Source organism: Catharus ustulatus, chromosome 5 (assembly GCF_009819885.2).
Source record: "Catharus ustulatus isolate bCatUst1 chromosome 5, bCatUst1.pri.v2, whole genome shotgun sequence".
Taxonomy (NCBI): domain Eukaryota; kingdom Metazoa; phylum Chordata; class Aves; order Passeriformes; family Turdidae; genus Catharus; species Catharus ustulatus.
In genome coordinates, this window is record NC_046225.1 from 25,947,473 (window position 1) to 25,969,703 (window position 22,231).

At 52.0% G+C, this 22,231-nt stretch overlaps 1 protein-coding gene across 5 annotated transcripts; it reads right to left on the reverse strand.

Annotated features, from left to right (window-relative positions):
• Positions 1–2,951: 2,951 nt before the first annotated feature.
• On the reverse strand, positions 2,952–20,494 carry PITX2 (paired like homeodomain 2). Of its 5 annotated transcripts, none has more exons than XM_033060991.2 (5): positions 20,236–20,494; positions 14,454–14,508; positions 6,981–7,244; positions 6,063–6,268; positions 2,952–4,238 (listed from the first exon to the last, which is right to left on the reverse strand). In XM_033060991.2, the coding sequence occupies exons 1-5, from the start codon at positions 20,242–20,244 to the stop codon at positions 3,675–3,677; spliced, it is 1,098 nt and encodes a 365-aa protein (XP_032916882.1). In that variant the 5' UTR covers positions 20,245–20,494; the 3' UTR covers positions 2,952–3,674. The 5 variants fall into 5 exon arrangements, with proteins under 5 accessions (XP_032916882.1, XP_032916883.1, XP_032916884.1 ...); XM_033060992.1 differs by lacking the exon at positions 20,236–20,494 and adding an exon at positions 16,749–16,855; XM_033060993.2 differs by lacking the exon at positions 20,236–20,494 and adding an exon at positions 14,625–14,719.
• Positions 20,495–22,231: the final 1,737 nt, after the last annotated feature.

Consider the following 22,231-nt stretch of genomic DNA (forward strand, 5'->3'; position numbering starts at 1 on the left):
ATAAACAACTGTAGAAACAACTGCACAGGTATGGGAAAGTGCGTGCAGATGAAAGGCCACTTACTAAAAGCAAAACAAGGAGAGGACAACGGGAAGCGCAGACAATAACCAAAAGGAGATACATCCGTATCTGCGCGTCATTTTGACCTCTGCGAGGCGAGGCACTTCGATCTGACGGCCAGGGACTCGCGCACGCCGCCGGGGTTCAAAGTGCGGAGAGAGAACGTCCGAAAACAAAAGAATGGAGCCGGGCTGGGACACGGCTCCAGGGCGCCAGCTCGAGGAGAGGGAGCCCGGGAACCCCCCAGCCCCGGCTGGAAGGGGCGCGTTCCCGGCGCCGCTCCGCCACCACGGCCGCAGCTCCGATCGGGAGGTGGTGGGGATTGCGAGGGCCAGTGGGACTGTGGATTGGGATGTGGATTGGGATGTGGATTGGCATGCAGACGGCGCTGCCCGCTCGCACGCCCGGCGCGGGGGATTGCCCAGCAGGCGGTCTAAATCGGCCTTTCCGAGGGGCGAGGAGGGTGCGAGGGGGTGTGAGTGCCTTGTATAGCCACTCTCCCCCCGCTTCTGCAAATAGATATTTGCAAATTCCTCATTTCGTTGTGGTTTTTTCTTTCCCTCTTTGAGGCCTCCATTGTTCCAGGTTCACACTGCCACCGCCGATAAGGAGAAGAAAAATCCCCGGGAAAAAAAAATGAAAGAAGTTAAAAAAAAAAAAAAGAAAAACACGACCCAAGATTTTGATTTACGACCTAATCAAAACATTATATCTTTGGTCAAGTGGCGCAGAAAAATGATGACCCTCAAGGCTTCAGCTAGGGGGAGAAAAAAAATTCAGATTACTCTGGAGTGATTTATGTCCTCTCTGAGCGGTCACGTTGATTTTTCAGCGTTTGAGCCATTACACAGTAGAGTGAAAAACGCTGATCCAATTTTTTTTTTTTTGGGGGGGGGAGCTGTAATCGGTATATATTATTCTTCTAAATGTATGCGCGTATACTGTGTATTAAATATTTTATATTTCTTCGCGCACACACAGATTCTACATATATATATACCTACATTTTATATGTGTATATATATATTAATATTTATGTTTATAAGAGAGGACTATAAATAACCAAAGCCACCGAGAAGAAACGAGAGCCGAAAAAAGCGTGTAAAATACCGTGCCGATACCCGCAGCTATCCGCTCGCTGATTTCCAAGCCCGTCCCGCCGAGAGGGTTTGGGCAGAAAAGCTCTCTCGTATCTCCTGATCCCCGAGGGGGGCTCCTGGGCTGCCAGCCCTTCGCAGCCATCACTTTCAGACATTTCGCCCGCAGCCCAGTGAGGAAGACGAAGAGAAAAAGTAGGAGGAAGTGGACACTTTTGGCAGCCCCTGGCACTCACCCGGGTGAGGTGCTGACACGGAAAAACCGAGGGGAGCGGCGTTGGGTCGGGGAAGCGGCGAGGCCGGACAAGCAAGGCGGGGGCTCCCGTCTCCTCCCCGTCCCAAGCACCGAGGCTCTTTCTCTCCACCGACCCCCTGGCAAGAACACACAGAGGAAAAGAAAACAGAAAGACGCGTAAAATATTAAAGTATTTTTTAAAACCCCAATCTCACAACAAAATAAGAGAGACAGAAAAAAGAAAAAAACTAATAAAAATGTGATGAGGTAGAAAAAAAGGGGGGAAAGAAAATAAAAGTAAGGGGTGTTAAAATAAATTAGCGGGGGAAAAGTGGAGGATGCCGACGCTGCGAATGGACCCACGGGAGAGTGCCCTGATTTTGTGTGGGGGAAGCATTTTCCTCGTGGGAACGCGCAGGGCGCTGACCTCTCCCCTCTTCTCTTCTTTGCTCCTCTTCCCGTCTAACCTCTGGGGGGAGAAGGAACCCCCTCCACCATGTCTGCCCACTCCCGGGCTACCTCGGCCGCTCTTCCCGACCTCACAAAGGCGCGCAACGAGCTCGCAAAAGCCGCTCGAGGATTAAGCTCGCTCTCACCGCGTGGAGTTTCCTCCCGGCCGTCCCCTGGTCCCCTCGCCAGTTTACGCGCCTGCGGAATTTCTTCGCGTCTCGATATTCCCGCCGGATCCTGCGGCTGCCTACCCTCTTGGGCAGCCCCTCCTCGCCCGCCCAGGGTGTGAGCCGATGGGAGGGCCGAGCAGCAATTCATCTTGATTTGTTTCAATTGTCTGGCGATGGCAAAGTTATAATCCTGTATAATTTCACGAACAAGCAGGTTGAGAATGAATGGGTCAATATTATTTAAAACAAAACACACGAGAGCACGACCTTTCCCTTCAACGACGTGTTGCAGCACGAAGGTGCAGGAAACTCGGGCTAACCTCTCACCCCCCACGCTCCATAGGGTTGCGGTTATTTGGGTTGCTCTTTGTTTCTCTTCATGACTGAAGGCGGATTTGGAAATAGAAATGTAATATGAAATGAAGGATCTCCCCGCTAAAGAGAGAGAAGGTGAGCCCAGGGGCGGCAAAGGGGACAGGTTATTTTGAACAGGAGCAGTTTGGTTGCAAGCTGGATTTTTTAAAATTTCCCCTTTCTCCGCTCTCCCCACCCCCCCCCACTTTTTTTTTTTTTTTTTTTTTTTTAGTGTAATAAATGCTTCCTTAACAGCAGGACAAATTTATACTCGAGATCCAGCAACTTTGTGGCTAGTAATTCTCGAGTCCAGCGATGTCAAATAATCTATTTTCTCAGATCTGTGCGGGGAAATAAAAGGACCCAAGACATATAAATCCCATGTTTCTCTAGTATGCAACTTTAGTACGAGGGATTTTTTTTTAATGTGGAAAAAAAGCGCCAGCATTTATTTATTATATTGCAAAAGTACTACCCTCCCTGAGTTGCCAGAGAATGAGATCCAGTGTCAACTATCAGTCAATCATTGCAGACTTGTTGCTGCTGTGCAGCTTGGCTCAGTAAATAAAAAATCCAGACAAAACTGTATGCTGTATATTTTACTCCCATGAAATAAAACACATTTTTTTCATGGTTGCTGAAAAGTAAAACAATAATATTGTACGAAATGTTATACACATGGCATGTTTTACATTGCAATATCAGAAACATCATTGCATCCACCAGAGGTACTATTCTAAAACTGATATTCACACAATTTTTTTAATAATTATGTTAGAAACATACAGTGTCGCATTTAGTATATACATTCCCTTGCTTGCAAGCGAAAAGATCCTAATCACTTCTGTATAACATGCTTTATTTTAAAGCCTAACCTTTTAAAAACACTGTTGTGATATTACTAACAACTGCTTTTATAAAATTAATTTGACATTTCGATATATATACATCCTTTCAGTCATTTTTATGTTAACAATGCTAAACTTAAAAAATAACAAGCTTATAGTAACATTAAAATGTCATATCATATCCAGTCAAACATTTGTCCATATATATATATATATGTCCTTGTAACTGTTGGAATACTCTTAGTGAAACAAAGATCTCAGAATCTGTAGGAGGTCCTTTGAAAACAAAGGAACTATCTTATTTCAGTGGTTTCCTCTTTTTTTCTCTCTCTCTCTTCCTCTCTCCCTTTTATTTTTCCTCCTTTCTCTTTCTCTCTAGTGCCTATTACTTTCTAGCGAAATTCTCAGTCTCTGTGGGAAATGGGGAGGGATTCTCACGCAGTTTCCTACTTGGATGTTTCACACGGGTCTGTCCACCGCGTACTGGCAAGCGCTCAGGTTGGAAGCTGTGTTCTGCACACTGGCATAGCCAAAACTGGAGTGCTGCTTGGCTTTAAGTCTCAGACTCGCCAAGCTCGAGTTACATGTGTCCCTATAAACATACGGAGGTGTTGGAGGAGCATAAGGACAGGCTGGCGTTGGCACTGCAGAATTCAGGGAAGGATTGCTCAAGTTGTTCAAGTTATTCAGGCTGTTGAGGCTGGAACCGGGCACCCCTGTGACTGCAGAAGGTACCATGCTTGAAGACATACTCATGGAGGATATGGAGTTTGGAGGGGAGAACATACTCTGAGAAGACAGAGGGTTGACATTCATGGAGTTGAAAAAAGGAAAACTTTTGGTGGAGAGGGAAGCGGATGTCAGGCCCTTGGCTGCCCAGTTGTTGTACGAGTAGCCGGGGTACATGTCATCGTAGGGCTGCATGAGGCCATTAAACTGCGGACCAAAGCCGTTTTTGCAAAGCTCGGCTTGCTGGTTCCTTTCTCTCTTTCTCCATTTGGCTCTGCGATTCTTGAACCAAACCTTTGGAAACGTGGGGAGAGGGAGGGAGGGAGATGAGAGTTAGTCAGGAACCACCATTACTACCGCAGCCTTTTGCAGGTTCTCGGGGCAACAGCCGAGCCTGTCTGTATAGAAGTTGTATATTAAAATTTGTATGAATATGTATACATGAATATACTCCCATGTATAGGTTCATCTCCTCACCTATGGAGCCCTGTGCTGGGCCGAGGCAGCGAAGTGCTGCCGGGACAGCTGAGCGTCCTCAGGGCCGCCCGGTTTTAGCAAGGTAGATTCGTATCCACATCATTCCACCCTCACCACGGCCCCACCAACTCTCCCTCCCAGGCCAACCCCCCCGCCCCCCGCAGCCCTCCACATAATTTGTGATGCTCTAATTTGCGCCACAGAGGCCAATGCTTCCTTTTTATTCTCTCCCTCCTCTCCTGCCCCCCACCCCTTTATTTCTCTTTGGGTTTTTTTTTTTCCCCTTTTCCCTTGGCTTTTTCTGCACTGAAGTCATCCAGGAAAAATACAAAAGTGCAAAAGCGAGAGTAAAACGCCTAGAAACCCGCGGAATATTTAAGGCGATGGTACAGGAAAGGAGGGAGAAGCCAGCAACTAATAAATCCTTGCTTCAGTTTGTTAAAGCTAGAAGTTCCTCTAGCGTGAAAGCTTCCAGAACCGAAAACCACTTTCTAAACAAACTTGTTCGACTGCTCTTTAGAGGAGGGGGAGGAGGGGTTGGAAATAAGAAGAAAAGAAGGGGGAAAAAAAATCACTATTTAACAACGTCCTAAAGGAGTTCTAAGAGACCCTCCCCGCGCAGACAATGGGGCAAACATGCCCTTTCCCAATCCACATCTGGGTGTCTGACCCGTCGGGCAGCCGCCAGCAGCTGCCTTACTGTGTGTATTGAAACCACCCCTGGGTGTTTGTGGTAACCCCCACCCTGGTCGAGCCGGGCAGGGGCCGCCCGGCCATCACGGGGATGGGCCCGTCTGGAAGCACCGTGCGGACCGATACGAAAACATCCGCGAAAGCCGCACCGCGACCGACAGCGCTCCGTGTTCCGGGAGGACATGGGGCTCGGCCGAGCTCCGCTCCCTCTGCGTGGCTGCCCCGGCCCTGAGTCAACACCGCCGGCCCGGGGCTGAGAGCCGGCCCCGCTCGCTGCAGCCCCCGGTTCTCACTGTCTCGCTTTCCTCAAGCCACCTCGGGGAGAGGATTTATGTGGGATTTCCGAAAATCTGAAGGTTCGGCCTGTTTATAGGCTTATTTTTCTGTGCGTGCATTGGGGTTTGTTGTTTTTCTTTTTTCCTCCAGCGAGGCGTTTGCAGGCGAGCAGGATCCGGCCGCGGTATCTCTGCAGCGCCGCGATGGTCCCATAAATCTCAGAGGGGGGTAGAGGGTGGGGAGAGACATTCGTCGAATTGTGAAACCCAAAGAAATAGAAAATGCAAGGAAGGGCACATTGGGAGCGCCTCGGAGTGAAGCAAAAGCTCTTGTGTATTTTACATCTTTTTCTCATTAGAGACAGCGCAGGTTGCAGCCTGTTCCAAGTTGCTTTCTTGGCTAATGTTTTCATTAGTGTTTCGATCAAAAGGAGAGGGACGCATTGCACGGTAAGGGCGAAACGTGTAGCAAACCTCAGAGACGCAGAGACAGATCCCAATCCGTCTCGCTTTGACAGAAGTGTCCTGCTCAGCCCTGCTTTTGTGCAAAGGCTCTGAAGTTTACATACGAGCCGAAATCGAAAGCAGCTGCAAATATTTCAGCCCTCCTTCCCTTCCCCAGCCTTACCCTGATCCCCGATGCTCCGAGCCGGGGTGCCGTGTCAGGACTTACCCTAACCCTGGCCTCGGTGAGGTTGGTCCAGACGGCAATCTCCTCCCGGGTGGACATGTCCGGGTAGCGATTCCGCTGGAAGGTGGCCTCCAGCTCCTGCAACTGTTGACTGGTGAAGTGAGTCCGCTGCCGCCGCTGCCTCTTCTTCTTGGAGGGGTCCTCGGGCCCTGCATCCTCATTCTTGCTCTGTTGGCTCTTGTCCTTCTCTGTAAGTGGGGGAAAGGAAAAAAAAAACCAAGACGGAAAAAGAGACGCCTAAGCCTCCTCAGCCTCCTCTTCAGCCGCTGGGGAAAAGCGTATCCCCAGCGCTGCTAGATGCCGCACACTGGCCCGAACACCGCTCGACACTGTAATGATTAACCCTCGCCGGCTTCGCGCGGCCGCCGCTCCTCCGCGCCCCGCGGGCACTAACGGGCGGCTCCTCCCGGCGGAGCAGCCACCTCTGGGGCAGCAGGACGGAGCCGCCTCTGGATATGCAAGCTTTCTGCCTATGTGCATCCGTATTATTCTCCCATCTGCATACACGTAATTCGTTTTATTTGCTTGCCTACGCTCATGTTATTCGCCCTCCTGTAACAGTATTCTTTGTCTGTATATCCTTTGTCCCTATTTGTCCGTCTGTATCGATATTACTCGCTCATGAACTCCCACGTTATTTGACGATCAGTATTCATGTAACTCGCCTACCAGTATTCATGCTACTCGCCTATCCCTACATATGTCGTTATCTTCCTATACGCCGACATAAAGAGCCCGCATGCGAAAAACCCACGAAACACATCTTGGTTCGGGTGCGGGACGCTCCCGGGAAGAGTGGGGCGGCGCGTTGCGGTCCGCGAGGCCGCCAGCCGGGCTGGAGCAGGACAGGGCGGCGGGACGCCCGTCGGGCTGGGGTCCCTGCCTCTCACCCCCTCTTACCTGCGGCCTCGGGGCTGGAGGTGTCGGAGATGGTGTGCACCTCCAGCCGGTGCTTGGCAGACTCCAGGGAGGAGCGCGCCTGCCCCGGCGCCAGCGCCGTAGCCATGGCCAGTGCGGGCTGGTGGTGATGGCAGGATGATGAAGAAGAGGAGGAGGAGGAAGGTGAAGAGGAGCACAACTTATTCCCGGCTCCCAGGCGCTCCAGGCTTAACGGGTCCTTCATACAGTTCATCGGCAAAAGGACGCCAAAGTCTAGGTGCGCGCCTGGGGGGTCGATAGGAGAAGGTGTGCGTATGTCTGTAGGTGTCGGTACGTGTAGGAGGGTCCGCGCAGCGTCCCCTCCGCGGAAGCGGAGCAGCTCCGCGGCTCCGGGGGTCAGGGCTGCCGGCCGGAGAGCCGCGCCGGGGCGGGCGACGTTCGACTACAGCTCGGGCGACACGGCGGGCCTCGAAGCCCCCGCCGCCCGGGGGGGCACGGCGGCGGCGAAAGGAGAAGCAGGCGAGGTCCGGTCCTGTAAGAGCCGTCACGGCGACACGGCAGCTCCCCGGCCGGCGGCCCCCGGCCCGCCGCGAGGCTCCCCGGGGCGGGGGCGGCGAGGCGCGGCGGCGCTCCGCGGGGTGCTCCTCTCCGCTGCCCGCGCATGGACCCGCGCCACGGCCGGCCCCGCACCGCATCAGCTCAGCCGCTTCCCACTTGGCCTGACATCTTAAACCAGCGGCGGCCTTCCCCGCGCTGCACGTCACCCACCCCGCCCCGCCCCGCCCCTGCCCCGCCCCCTCCCCGCCCCTTCACCGTCCGCTCCGCCCTGCCCGCGCTCCCCACGCCGCCCCCCGCGCTCTCCCGGTGATGGGCACTCCCGCCTCCTCAATAAACTTTCGCCCGGTGTGCCCCACGGGGGGTACCCGCGCCTGGAGAGCCCGGCCTCCGCCACCAGCTCACGGGGCACCCCATCGGAGCGTCTCCGAGCGCGTCCGCTCCGCGCCTCGCCGCACTCCCGCATCCTCTGGGGCGAGGAGCGGAGACCTCGCCATTGCCAGAGCCGCTGCAATACGGTGGAGGAAAGCACGATTCCCTCCTCATGGAGGAGGTGGAAAATAAGCAGGACTGAGGCGCGGCTAATTAGACGGCGGACTTTCTGCTGGTGATAGCGACAATTAAACACAAACGACAACCACCTCCCCTCTGCGACACAGCTACGGAAAGCTTCACACCACGCTCGGAGACTGGCGAGCTCTTCTAGTCTCCGCACTCGTCGGCTTTCTGCTCTTCTGCCCGCACTGAAGGCAGAGTAGACGGGGAAAAATCCTTTCCTTGGTTCTGCCATTCCCGTCCTTTCCTTGCAACCGGGTTCTCAAAAGCTAGCCCCAAGAAATCTTTTCCACCCTGACTTTACAACTTACTTACACAGTAATCCACAGGACCTTTCCTCCCTCTCGGTGTGGACCCGGAGGGCCCGGAGCAGCCCACGAATCCGCGCCCAAGCAAGCTCTTCACAGCGTTTGGCCAAGTCCCACACCGGGCCAGGCGCCGGCACACAAAACCTTCGAATCTCTCTCCGAAGCTGAGGGGCAGGATTTGATCCCTTGCCCGGGTAGTGGCAGTAGAGGGACGGGCTACACTGTCCCGCAGTTCCCGCTCGTGGGACTGCTAGGGCTGGAATGAGGCTGCTGTGTACCAGTGTCTCGCACGAAGGAGGTGCGAGGCTTTTTCACGCGCGTCTAAGGTGGGAGCAGGTTGCCCTCCCATTCTGGTCCGGTCCTTCTGGGGCAGAGGAGTCTATCCCCGAGCCCTAGACCGCAGAGCCAACACTGTCTCAGGGGAGTCATAGCCGTTTTAGGGATGGGGATTCCGAATGAGTCCAGCAGGAAATGCAGGTTTCCGTCTCTATCTTCAATTTATCTGGCTGGTCAGTGGTATTAAACAGTTACCGAAAGCTTTCCCATTATGTGGCCCTACACATCCTTATCCCAGTGCCCAAACTTTTCTGTGTCCCGTTCCCATCCCGTCCCCCACACCCCACCCCTATCTCCCTCAAGGGTCTTAGTCGCTGATGCTCCTTCGAGGTACGTATCATCCATCGCAATCTTAGTTATCGCTTAATTTATACATATTACTTTCTCAGCCTGTTAGTAAAGAAGGTTAAATTAATTTACATTCTGCTCATTATCTGGTGTTTAAATGATGTGTTTTTATCCCTGAGATTTGGCAAAGAATCTCTTTCCTCAGACCCCACAGCGTTTCGATGGAGACAATGCTCTTACATTTGTAGTGGATTTTAATCTGATAAGACTCTAATTTGCTTAAGTCTTTTAAATAGGGGGTTTAAAATTATTCTAGCCGTTTTCTTATTGAATTTCCTCTAATTCCCCCAAGATTATAAAGTATATGCGTAAAGTAAATATTTCCTCCCTTTGCACCGGCAGCAGATGACCTATAACTAAGTCAATATGAATCCAGCTCCATTCTGCCCAATTTGTTTACCAATCATACCCCAGTTTCTTCTTAACCTTTCACTGTCTCTGTGGTCCCGCACCGAGAACTGCCCGTCGGCTTTTACCCGTGGTGGGGCCGTGCTAAGACCGCGGGCGGGCGGCCAAGCGGGCACAGCCTCGGCTTCTCACCTTGGAGGGGGCGCTGCCCTTCTCCAGCCCCCACGTCGAAGTGAAAACAAGTGTGCAAAGCCCTGAGGAGGGGGAGCCAGAGGGAGAGATGATACAGAGGTATCTCCTCCTTCCCCCGTTTATTATTTTTCAGACGGGGCAGTGCATCCTTGTCTTGGATGACACTCGTCACCACTTTTTTTTTTTTCTTTTCTTTTTTACATTCATTTATTTTCAGTCATTTTGAGGCAATGCTGGCTTCTTCCACCGCGACACGAAGCGAGAAGTCCCTCCCGCGTGCGGGGCGCAGAGTACGTGTTACGCCCTTTATGCCCTTGCCAGTGTCCGCCGGTGCCCGCCAGCCGCAGCCTCGCTGTCTCGGGATATTTGAAGGGGGCAGGCCGTTCTCGGCGCGCTCCCCCAGGGGATGGGGAGAGGAAAAGTAGAGCCTGGCCACCGCACTGCCTTCTCACATCTTCCCTAGCTCCAGTCCCCCGTCCCACAGCCACAGGCGGGACAGACCTTCCAACCGTCGCCGCGCCCCGAAAAGGAGCGCACAACACTGGCCCGGGCCCCGGGAGGGCAAAGGGAGAGCCTGTCGGCATTTCCTTATGTTAAGAACGCCTTTGATTAAAACTCCCCCACCACGGGCAGGAGGGGAGCTACCACACAGTATTAGTTGTCATGGTGACCATAAATCACGTAAATCCAAAAATACCCAGCTATAATCTGAGATGAAGCTTTTATTTCCCAAGTGAAATAATATTTTAAAAGCTGTCAGCCGACCGAAAAACAACCTAATTGTAGTCACCCAGGTAATATATTAGCGGTAAAGGTTTCAATTAAAATGTCAAATGTTTTAATTTTTTTTTTTTTTTTCTTTTTGTCTGGTGGAAGTTCCCATCGCCTCTCGAGTTTGGGTCCTGGCCACGAAGCCGTCCCCGCCATCTCACTCGTGTACTGACTGTCCGCACCTGCTGCCTGTGGCTGCCATCACCAAAGAAAACCCCAAAACTATTTTGAGAGTTGTTCTCTTCCCTTTTCGCCCTGAGCTGCAGGGTCCGTCGAGGATGTGCCCCGGTGGACTGGAGTGCATCCGCCGCCTGCGAAAAATGGGGAATCGGGGATGGTCCCCGCTCCGCTTCACCTTTTTAATTTCACGGGAATTTTGGTGTGGTTTTTTTCCTGTTCGTTTGGTTGGTTGATTGGTTGGGGTTCTTTTCCTTGTGTGTGTGTGCGTGTCTTTTTTTCGTTTGTTTCTCCACGCTATATTTTGAGCTCACCCGGGATGCCCAGTGCCCGCCCGGTGCGGGAGGCGTGAGGGCCGAGAGTAGGGCACGGAGCTGAGCGGCTCTGCTGGGGACGCCGGAGGGTGGCCAGACCTACTGCGGGTATTTATTTTCCCACTTTTCCTTTATCCCCTCACGAGATCTTTGTTTCTAGGCGTAATACTCCCCTAAATGGATAAACTGGTTCTTATGTAGAGCCTCCAACTAGTCCTGTTGTCTTTTACCTTTGGCTTGTTGTCTTTCGCCTATCTCGGATTACTGGCTATTCTCCTCGATGAAGAGCCATTAATTACCCATTCAGTCAATATTAGGAAGACTACAGAGCTTTTTACATAGGATTAAGAAGACATCAGATTGTTCCGTTAGTATATTCCTACTCACGAATAAGCTTTCGTTATACATTTAGTTTTCCCTGGAGTGAGGCTAACAACTGCTGCATATATTATTCTCAGACGGCAACCGCGGAGGGGAAAAATTCTGTAAGCGAAGCGCAATAAATAACTTCTAATTTACGCTTGGCGGGGGGTGCGGGACAGGGCGCGCGCCATCCGCGGTGCCGCGCAGGGGTAGCGCACCAGCGGAGTACTTGCGCCCTGGACAGGGAACATCCCGGCTCCACGGCTCGGATCACAATTCCGGGTACAAATTTGGCCACGCCATGTGGAGGAGAGGATGCCGCTCGGCTCTGCCTGGCGGCCCAGCGGAGGCAGCGACGCTCCGGCTCCGCCTCGGCCCCCCCGCGCTCGCTCCCTCCCGCGTTGGCAGAGGCTGTGCGCCCACCTCGTCCCGGGGCTCAAAAAAGGCACAGGCGACCTTTGCTTTGCACGCTGCAGCGTATTCAGCCGGTCTGAATGGAAAGCTGAATCAGCGTTAGGTTTATAACTTTTTGGTTTTGAAAAGAATGTTCAGTTACAAATATTCAGAACAATGTATTTCTTTTTCTTTTTGGTGATATAGTTGAGACAATCAATTTGGAATGCTGAATGGTGATATAAAACGGAATGTAATTTCAACAATTTGTGCTGGAAGCTGCTGTTTCAACAATACCCAGATTATCGATTATGGGAAAGATTCCTTAAGTAGAATTCACAGACTTAACAAATCGTATAGATTACATATATATATATACTCGTACACACAAATATCTTAAGTATCCTTTCACCCTGCATAAAAATTATTCAAACAAACCCACCATTGACAACCATTTCCAAGTGCCATGGGTCTGCCGAAGCACGTGCTGAAGTTTTCTTCATTTTGTGGGACTGGTCACCCTGTAGCAATTTTCCTGTCTCTCTGAAGAAACCTGACACCCGCCGGCCTGCGTTTGACACTCTAGGCTGCAATAATATTTTCCCATTTTCCTTTCCTCGGCATGGCCACGGACTCGTTTCTTCTGGAATAACCCTTGCCCTCGGCGCCCCATTCCCCGCGGGAACCTGGCATGCCATGTCGTTTTGGAGGGTCTCCTACTGAATTTCGTTTCCTCCTTTTGCAGAACCATGGTTTTGACAAAACAGTCGCATGTTTTGCTATTACTGCCAGTGGTTCTAGTTAGCAACCATTCTCCTCTTGGCCACCGACAGCGCCGATCTCGCGAAATTGCCTCACCGCCCTCGTAATTTCCAAAGCTGAAATGTGACGGGGGGGTGAGGGGGGTTCCTCAATCACCCCTGTTTCCTTCCCTCCTCCCACCCCCCAGCCAGCCCCAAGGATCAGACTTTTTGCAAACTAAATCCCAAAAGAATGATACCCTTACGGTCAGGTAAGACAAAAATCAACGAGCACCGCGAGGTTTTAAGCAAATCAAACCAAGACTCAACAAACCCCTCTAACATCACGAGAAAACACCCGTGATTTTTACGATTTACAGTAAGTCGCCTGAGCAGCTCAGGGCGTCTCGGGACTGCCACTATCCGTGGCACAGAGGCAGGGACTGAGGCAGCACACAGGGTTCATCCCTATATCTGCAGGGATATTTTGCCATATCTGCAAGGATATATCTGCATCCGAGGTTGTCGCGCGTCCCTTCCCCGTAAATGGGAACCTTTCAATGGTCAGGCAACACCACGTCGCTTCTTTGGCTCGGACATATGTTTTAATTAATGGCATTAAAGGTGTTTAGATAGCAATTTCCCTTGCAGCACGGCAAGTACAAAACAGACCGGCTGGTACGGTAACAAGGCAGGAAATTTTGTGTGTACTACAATAATCCGGGTTCATAATTGATGTTTAAGAAAATAACCATTTGTTTCTCGGTAGAGGAAGTTAAAGTTAATATGTGGATATTACCTTTATAAATACTTAGTCGAATAAAGCTGACTTGGAAGAGCTCATAAATTTATTATATCAGAAAGGTCCCCACTTTCCCATTAGATCGTGCTAAGGGATTTGATTAAGACCACCTGTTCATTGAGAAGAAAAGGCAGAGGAGGGTAAAAAGGCCTTTCTAATTTGCAAACCATATATAAAGCAATGTCACCCTTCCTTTTCGTATTACTTAACACTTACTACTGGCCGAGGGAAAAAGCACCAGACTCTGGTAAAGCCTATTTGTACACAATTTAATATCGTGCATGTTTCCGGGATTAAAAATTATCGGTTCGTAATACTTCGGCGTTTGGAATTACCCCGGGTTTTGCTCGCTAACCTTCCTTTAGCCTAAGCGTTTCTTCTTCTAGGGTTTTGATGTCCAGCTAGCAAATCCTGTTTAAAGTCCCCGGGGGTGGGTGGACTTGAGAAGGGGACGTGGCCTCTCCTAAAATCATTGGATGTTATTTGAGAAATAGCGAGCTGTTTGGCCAAACAGGGTTAATACAGTATTCTTACAAGGAAGTGTTTAACCACGAGACCAGGAATACTTGCATTATTAATTCATTCTAGTTTCCTGTATTATTAATTCAGGTTAATGTATTTTATTTAAACAAAATTACGTTTATCTTGGATTAAACAGTCTCTCGAAATACAGAGCGCTTGTTTTCTTCTTTGTAATATGTTTGCATTGCTGTTTTTCTTTACCACCCCCCGGCTTGCCTCTCAGACTCCCTGAAAAGGGCAGGGGTAGAAAGACAGGAGCTCTGTTGCAGACGGGGCACTGTGGGGGTGCCTACCTCTGGGGGCAGGAGAAGGCTGGCCGTTTGTTTATGGGCGAGAGGGCGGTGTCAAAAAATAGAAAATAAAAATAAATACGAGAGCGACGCTGCGTGTGTCTGAACGGCGCGCTGACAGCGATGTTTTCTTAGGGGACACGCGCTGGCGGAGGGAGCTGGTGCTCGCATTCCCTTTTCCCTTTCGCTTCCCTCTCCCGCGGCCGCGCACCTCCCGGCGCTAGCGGCGGCCCCCGCGCCGCCGGCGGGCAGCAGAGGGCGCTCTGGCGCCGCGCAGGAGGGCCCTACCCGAGCAGCCGCGCGCCCGCGGAGCGCCCCCTCGCTCATCTCCCCCCTTTATTTCCGAAGTTGTCCGCCTTCGAAATAAAGACTGCACGGCGGGTTACACGCCTAGGGACGGGGACACAGGGCGGGGGGGAAGGAACGTGGGTGAGTGGGTGGCACCGCTTCCCCGACCCGGCGGGCGGTAATGTCTCTTACCTAGCTGAACACAGGCGGAGACAAGTTTGCGGCAGTTGGACTCCATACCCGTTATCTGCAAAGATGAAGGCATCGGAGTTTTAAAACAATTATTTTGGAATTGAAAAATACATGCAAGAAACACAGCCACCCCGCGAGCTACGTCGCAACGACGAGGGCTGGGTCCCGCACCTTTCTGCAGTCATAAGCGCAGTGTCCCCTCTCCTTTTCTCAGCCTTGGGTCCCACCTTAGTCACAACACAGGACAGGCGCAAATACCCGTGGCTGTTTCCTAGCCCGTCGAACTCTCCGGCCTGCCTGCACCTCTAACTATTTGAGGACGCGTAGGACAGTCCCCTAACTTCGTCGCTGTGCTCAGTCGCGGAACAGGCCGACCCAGGTGGCAGGGATGCCATAGGGCAGTGGGTACCAGCAGCCGCTTCCCTACCGCGGCGGAAGTTGCGCGGCTGCGCCTCCGCGCTCCCCGGCCACCACCGCCGTCTCTCTATCTGAGAGGTCGGGCAGTAAAATCACAGGATTAGTGCCTGATTGAGATGTCTGTTCGTGAGATATTACAAAATTCATTATCACAGCTCTCTACTAACTCGATATGAAGTAACACAGATGGGATTTTATTAGTCCAGGCTTCAAATGTTTACTTATGATAATTTCGAGGGAAATTTGCATGTCACTATCATTTCGGTAATCTTTCTTCTTCTTCGCTTCTTTTTTAATGTCTGGACCCGGGCGCATTATTAGCTGGTGCTTAGAAATCCGGCAGCCTGGAGCCGTGGCGTGTCTGGGATGAGCAGCGCCAGACGCAGCACCCACCTAGAAGGGCCCCGAGGCCCCGTCCCTGCCACCCTCCGCCGGGTAAGCATAATAAGACCGAGGAAAAAGGAGAGGAAAGTGCGGAAAACAAAATAATTTTTTAAAAAATAAAAAAGTTTAAAAAAAAGGGGAAAGGGAACGGGAAGGTGCGTTTATCGGGATTCCTCGTGGTCATGTCGTGACATGGCAATTTATATTCCCAGATGAACGACGCCAGGGAGGAACTCTATTCCCTCCAGCAGCCGGGCCTAGCACACAAGTAGTGTGCTAAATTAATCGGGAAGGCAATTAAAAGAACCTTAATTCTTTGTAGATAGTCCTTATTTTGGGCTCGGTATCCGTCAAGATTAGTACTGGGTGACAAATACCCTTCCCTGTGGCCTGACTCTATGGCTGATTTATTTCACGAATGAAGACACACGGCTCCCCCCACGCACACGCACCGAGGGGAAGTTTTTCCTCGCTACTGAGAGGCTGGTCTCTTCGGAGAAAGGTGCCTTTCTCGGACGGATTATTATTATTCCTTCCTCGCCCGTATTGCTCCTTCCTTTTCTGCTCTCCGTATTCTCTTAATTTTTTGTTGCAAGGCACATCGCAGTACTGGGTCAAGGGGAGCGTTTTTCCTATTGTCTCCAGCCCCAACGATTCAAACGAAAGCAACTCCACTTGCTTTTCCACTTCCCTCTCTCTGAGTACTCAGATTAAAATACCTCTGCACCTCTGCTCACCCACAGCCCCAGCAGAAGCACCAGCAGCGCGACCTTGTCCTTCTCCACGGCCGGGCCCTGCTCGGAGCAACTGCAGGGCGCGGACAAGGAAAGCGGAAGTCACACGGGATTTTTTTTAGGTTCGTTTTTTTAGGTTCTTTCGGAGAAAAAAAAAATCCACAATCCCCCAAAAACCGGAGTCGCCTGGCAAGGATCTCGCCTCCCGAAACGCTATGGTCCTTGCTTTTGGCGGGAGGTTTTCCGCCAGAGGCCCGCGGCCGCCGGCACTGAAACGAAAGGGGGTTCCGTGCGGGGCCTACCCCTCCTCGGTCCCGCGGGGCAGCCGTGCCCAGCCGTTCTCTCGCTGGCGGTGCTGGTGGGTCTCAGCCACAGACCCTGCAGCCGGCTCGGCAGACCCACCCGCATCGTTTTCGGGCGGCCCAAGCTCGTGCCGGCGCCGCTCCCGCCCCCCGCCCAGGTCCGCGTCTCCGCGGCAGGAAGGCGCTGCCTGCGGGGCCGGTTCCTCGGCGCCCGCCCCGCCGGGGAAGTGGGACCGGCACGGCGGGCAAGCGGCACGGGGGCAGCGCTGCTTCCATCGCTGACAGCCCTGGGGGACGACCGCAGTCTACCGGGAGGCCATCAGCAACCCGAGCCCGCAGGACCCTGACCAGCCGGCCCGCAGTCCCGCCGTTCGTCCCTGCCTGCCCAGAACTTGGACCTGCCGGGTTCTTAGCACCGCGCCCGTCCCGCCGATACCCCTCCAGCCTCCCGCACTCACCGGGGCCAGTTGCGCTGCCCACCCCGCTGCTCTCGCTGCTGGTGCCTGTGGCTGGCGGGGGCGGCGGGGCCGCACCGGGCTCCTGCGCTGGCTGCGGGGCCACGGAGCCGTCGCTGGCTCCCTCTTCCCCGGCCCTCCCGCGCCCCCGCCCCGCCCCGTCCGCCTCCCCGGACCCTGACGTCACACAGGCTCCGCCGAGTGCTCTCCGCTGCCGCGAGGCCAGGGCGGGCCGGGGCGGGCGGCTCCGCGGTTCTCCGCGGGCACGGGCGCAGCAGCGGCGGTGGCAGCCCCCGTCCGCGGAGGGGGCAGGGGGCAGGAGGCAGGAGGAAGGACAAAAGTCGGCGGAGGCGGCCCAGCGGCGGGCTAGGTAGCCAGAGGAAAACCGAGGTGAGCGAGGACGGCCGTGGCCTCACCGCGCCCGCGCAGGGCTCACCCTGCTCCGCCCGGCTGGGGAGGGGGGTCCAAGTAAACTGTGGCTGAAGTTTCCAGGGCAGGGCCGGTGGCTGTCCTTGCACCAGGTGTGAAGAGGGATCGGCAACCTGTGGGGAGAGGTCTCGGTTTCCTGTTTTAACCCACTTTTTTTTTTTTTTTTCCAATTATTTTCTTACTTCTTACATATATAGATGTATTTTTTTTTTTTAATTCGGGGTTTTCTTGTTCGTGCCTGTATTGGTAGCGCTGTGCCGGGATAGCCGAAATCCTGCCGCTCCTCTCTGTTACTCGTCCTGCATAATTTACGCACGATATCGAGAAAATGCTACTTTCTCTCCCTTTTCCCCAAAGGACACCGAGCTGCCTCCAGGGGGAAATTTATTTTCGATTTTGCGGCGTTTTCCGTGTTTAAGAAAATATCGAAGTCGGATTTCTCTATTTAGATCAAAGTAAAGCGATCGCTTTTTCTCGCAATATTTCTGCCACTTTGTTTATAGAGGAAACACGCGAAAATAAAATAGGTGCTTTTCTATCTCGGACGCTACACCTGATCACTTTGTGGCTATTTTAAAATTATTTCAGACTGGAGTAAATTTTAGTTATTTATAGCCGTGAGCAGGAGGCTAGGTAGTTATTGCTGGAGGGGAAAGCAGACCCTTGGAAGAGGCCAAGTTTTCCGCGGGTCGTTAAGTCAACCCAGCCGCAGCCGGCCGTACAACCGCTCCACGGCGAGCTCGGAACAGCCCTTTGATTGCCACGCCGCAGCGGTCGCCGCGCCAAGCAAAGGGGGTGACTTTCTCTCGCAAGAAATGTAATAGTGTGGGAAAATCTAGGGAGAAATAGATTAGTTAACTGCGTCCCTGGCTACCTGCGTTTCTATCCCTGGGAGTGCTCAGCCAGGCGAAATACAGTTTCTCCGCGCATCCGAAGAAAGAGTGGGAGTGAGAGGGACTCTCGGCTCCCACCTCTCATTTCTTATTACCCGGGAGAAGCAAACTGCTTGCGCCGGTGTGCATCTTCCCCTCACCTCCAGCCCCGCCGTGTGCTGGGCAGCGAAGGCTGAAACGCCCGCCTTGGTAGCGCGGCCGCGGAGCGGGACCACCCGCCGTTCATCGACGCGCCGGGCGGCAGCAGTCTCCGTCCGCCCCGGAGTGGCTAAAGAGAGCAGCTGGTGGGAAATGCAAATGGCTTCTGGAGAAACATAAGATACTGAATGATTTTCAATCCCTCCTCGAGTGGGTAGAAGGAGCTGGACATACGTTTCACGCTCCTAATCCTTCTTTTACATTTTTAGTCATACTCCTATTAAACAACTAATTAATGCCTAGAATCACCAGGGAATACATTAGACATGCTGCCGTGGAAGAGGGGTTCCAGGGTGTCTGGAAACTATGGAGCCGACTTAATACGAGGATTTCAATTTCCCCCCCCTCTTCTGTCCAAGCAATAAATGTAATAATAAATTTCAGGGCGAGCAAAGGGCGCGACGACTGTATTTATAATCTCCTCCCTTTCGCCAGCACAGTGACAAAAAGCTTTAAAACCCACGAGGAGGCTCCGGAGCCATTCCTCGGCGGGTGAGGTGGCAGTGGTGGGGGGCTTCCAGCTGCAGGATGCGAAGAGACGCGCGGAGACCCCTCCGTCCCGGCTCCCGGCAGTCAAGCCGGCTTTCCGAACCACTTGGGAAGAGGGTCTGAGTTATTTATCGCCCCAACAGACGGAAAAGCTGTTTTCTTAAAACCTATCGTGAGTCTCCGTTTGCAGACACCTGGAGCACTAGCCGTGCTCCCGACTGTGGCGGGTGCCGTGGGGCTTTTCTTGTGTGATCCCGAGTGATCCCGGGTCACAGATTATCGGGTGAAGCAAAGGAGAACTCGATCAGCTTCTCCGCTACCCAGGGACGAAAGAAGAGAAGAAGGGGGGCGGGAAGGGCAAAAAAAGCCACCCCTCCCCACACCCAACCAAAACAAACAAACAAACAAACAAACAAAAAAACCCCGCAACCAAATCCAAACCCCAAATCTCAAACCAACTAAGCAACATAACAACCCCCAAAGCGTGCATAGCGGTGACTGAGCTCAGCTCCCAGCCGTGTTTCGGGCAGCCCTCACCGTCTGGCGGAGGCTGCCAGTGCTGGGGAACCGGCGGAAAACGGAGTTATCCTCCGAAGTGCGCGATGGGGCAATTCCTCTTTCCCGGATTATGATCTCAGTCCTCGCAAGCAAGCCCTCCCGTCTCCCCTCAGCTTCTCCTCCCACCTCTCTGAGCTCCTTATCTATCAGCAAACGCATATGTAAATACCTATAGCTGGCTATGTTTAACACACTCAAACATTATTGATTTGTTGGGCTGCTCGAGTATTTTCTTCTTGTCCAGATCTGGTTTCAAATTGCTCATTCAGGCTGTTCGTTCTGATGCTACAATACAGTAATTGTTAAAAAATTAAGCATTTCAAATGGACCCATTGATTTGCATATAAATTAAAATTATTACGCGTCGTGAATTCCAGTGTTTTATGATCATTTCGAAATCAGCTCTTAACCACTTGATCTGAAAGAAAATATAAATGCCTGTATTGACTTACTAATGAATTGCCTAATTAAAACGTCCCGAGGACGTGGTTCGTTAGGAAAATTGTTAAACTGGGGCACATTAGAGGTAGGGATGACGGTGCGAACCGGAGCGAAGCAACCCCTGTTAACACAGAGTAATATAAGCAGTGATTCCTGTATTTATTTTCGTTTGCTTTGATCCTTTACCCCTCTTCTATTATTTCTTCTTTAAAAATTAATTATTCTCTCTCTCTCCATCTCCTTCTCTTTTTAATTTTATTTATTTTTTAAATAATGAAGTAAAAAGAAGAAGAAGAAGAAGAAGCGTCAATGTCTGCCTCTGTGCTCCGAGCCTGCCCGCTTGCCGGGCAAGCGCGGATGCCCTCGGCCGGAGCCGCTCTTGGCTCGCATCTTCCCAGCAGCGACCGTCTGCTGGAAGCAGGGAAGAGCAATCAGAGACGGCGAGGCCCGTCCCGCCAAAGAGATGCTAACACGGCACTTACCTTCGTCATGAGACTAGGGATAAAAAGGTAGCTCTTCCTAGGAGAGGCAGTGCAAAGGAATGCGAGGAGTTCAGGAAAAAAAAAAAAAGAAAAAAAGAAAGAAAGAAAGAAAAGAAAGACCAGCGGTGCGAAAATCTGTAGCCTCGGGGGTTAGCCAGCAGCCCCTTTCATTTCAAGCACTTATTGATTTGCTGTTGTCATCTTTGGCGACGCAGAAGGACACTTGAAAGTATTTCTGATGGGGCTCTGATCTGAGAAACGAGGTGACCCGACCGGGCTCTCACCAAATTCTTAATTACCACATCAACTGCCTTTAAAAATAAAATTTTAAAAAAATAATAAAAAAAAAAGTGGGGGAGGGAGGGAAGGGAGGCGGGGTGGGGGGGGGGGGAAAGAGCGGCGGGTGGCGGGGGCGGGGTATTTAGCAGCACCAGAGTTTGCTTATCGGAACTTTTTTAACCACTCAGAAACTCTTCGTGATTCCTGCTATAGTCCTTCGTGTCTACTGCGCTGTAGCCGCAGTCCTGCACCCAAATGACCCCATCCCCTCCCGTCCCAGCCCCTGCTTCCCGCAGGGCGAACTCGCGGTCTGCCGGCACAGCGATCCAGCGAGACCGCGGACGCGGAGCAGCTGCGGGGCGCTGCGGAGGGGCCAGCGGAGTGAAACCGCGTTTTCTTCCGGCTGCCAACTCTGCGCGCACCTCTCGAAACCGCCTTTCTTTTGCCCAGACCGAAAGCAGGTCTGGAGAGCAGCCCTCCGTGGGCCAGGCAGGCGAGCCTGGGAAGCGAGTTGCTAAAGAAAACAATTCAAATGCAGCAGATCTCAGAGAAGAAGGGGAGAGAGGTCAAGACAAGGGGTGTGTGTGCTCGCGCACGCGTCTGTGTGTGTGTGTGTGTGTGTGTGTCTGTGTACGGGTGTGTGTGCATATGCGCATGTTACACTTGGCCAGACATGCAAGCCTGAGACTTGTCTGCAGACAGCTGTTAGAGTATCATGAAAACTAGATGTATACACTCCGAGCAGGGGAGCAAAAAGGAAAATTTAGATGAGAAAATCAACATGAAAAACATATTGTTGAAGGCACTGTGAGGCAAATAGTGTTTGGTGTTGCTTGTGTACAGGCGTACAATGCTGACAGATGACAGCATGCTCTTGGCTGAAAGGAATACACTCCCTTTGTCCACATGGTGTACACACACATGCACATTCCTTCTTCCTACTCTGACTCTCTGACTGCTGTTTCTGCAGGACAAAGCAAAACACATCTTTTCTACACATAATTTTCTCCCCCCATCCCCTCCCTGCCCTGTGTGGCTCTTCTTTATTTTAATATCAGAAGTATCAGAAAGCTGAGGGCTGGGATTATCAGCTTTTTTGGCATCTGATTCTGTCCATCCCACAGCAGTGGCCAGACACAGGCTGTGAAAGCCCAGCAGGCTGTTGCTTAGCATTTTGTACTCTTGTTAGCTTTGAAGGGGTATTGTCATTTTCAAGCAAACGCCAGTCCCACTAGATCACATCTGCCCATCAAGTAAGGCTGATGATATTCTTGTTTTCTGTGTCTGCCCACCTCTCCCATTTCCAGTGGGTCACCTGCTTGGGTATGACAACCAGGTTATGCAATTATATTTGAGTCTCATAACTCTCTGTTGAGCCTCAGCTCCTCAAAATTCTGGCTCACAGGATGGCACCACCCATCAGTAGAAATTAGACAGTCTAGCTATTCATTTTCAATCCTCACTGTATGACTTCAGTCATTTGTGACGGAAATTTTTGGCTCATAGCTTGCTCACCAGTACAGTGTACTTAACACGTCTGTCCTCTGCTTACATGCCTGACACTTTCCAGTGCTGCCATTTAACTTCCTTCTCAGCAGCATCATGTTGTAGCAAAGGGAATGAATGAAACCACCCTTTGTTATCTTACAGGAGCAGGACTCAAATTTGAATGATTTGGAATTTAGTAGACCAAACCCTAGAAGAGGTGCCACCTTGG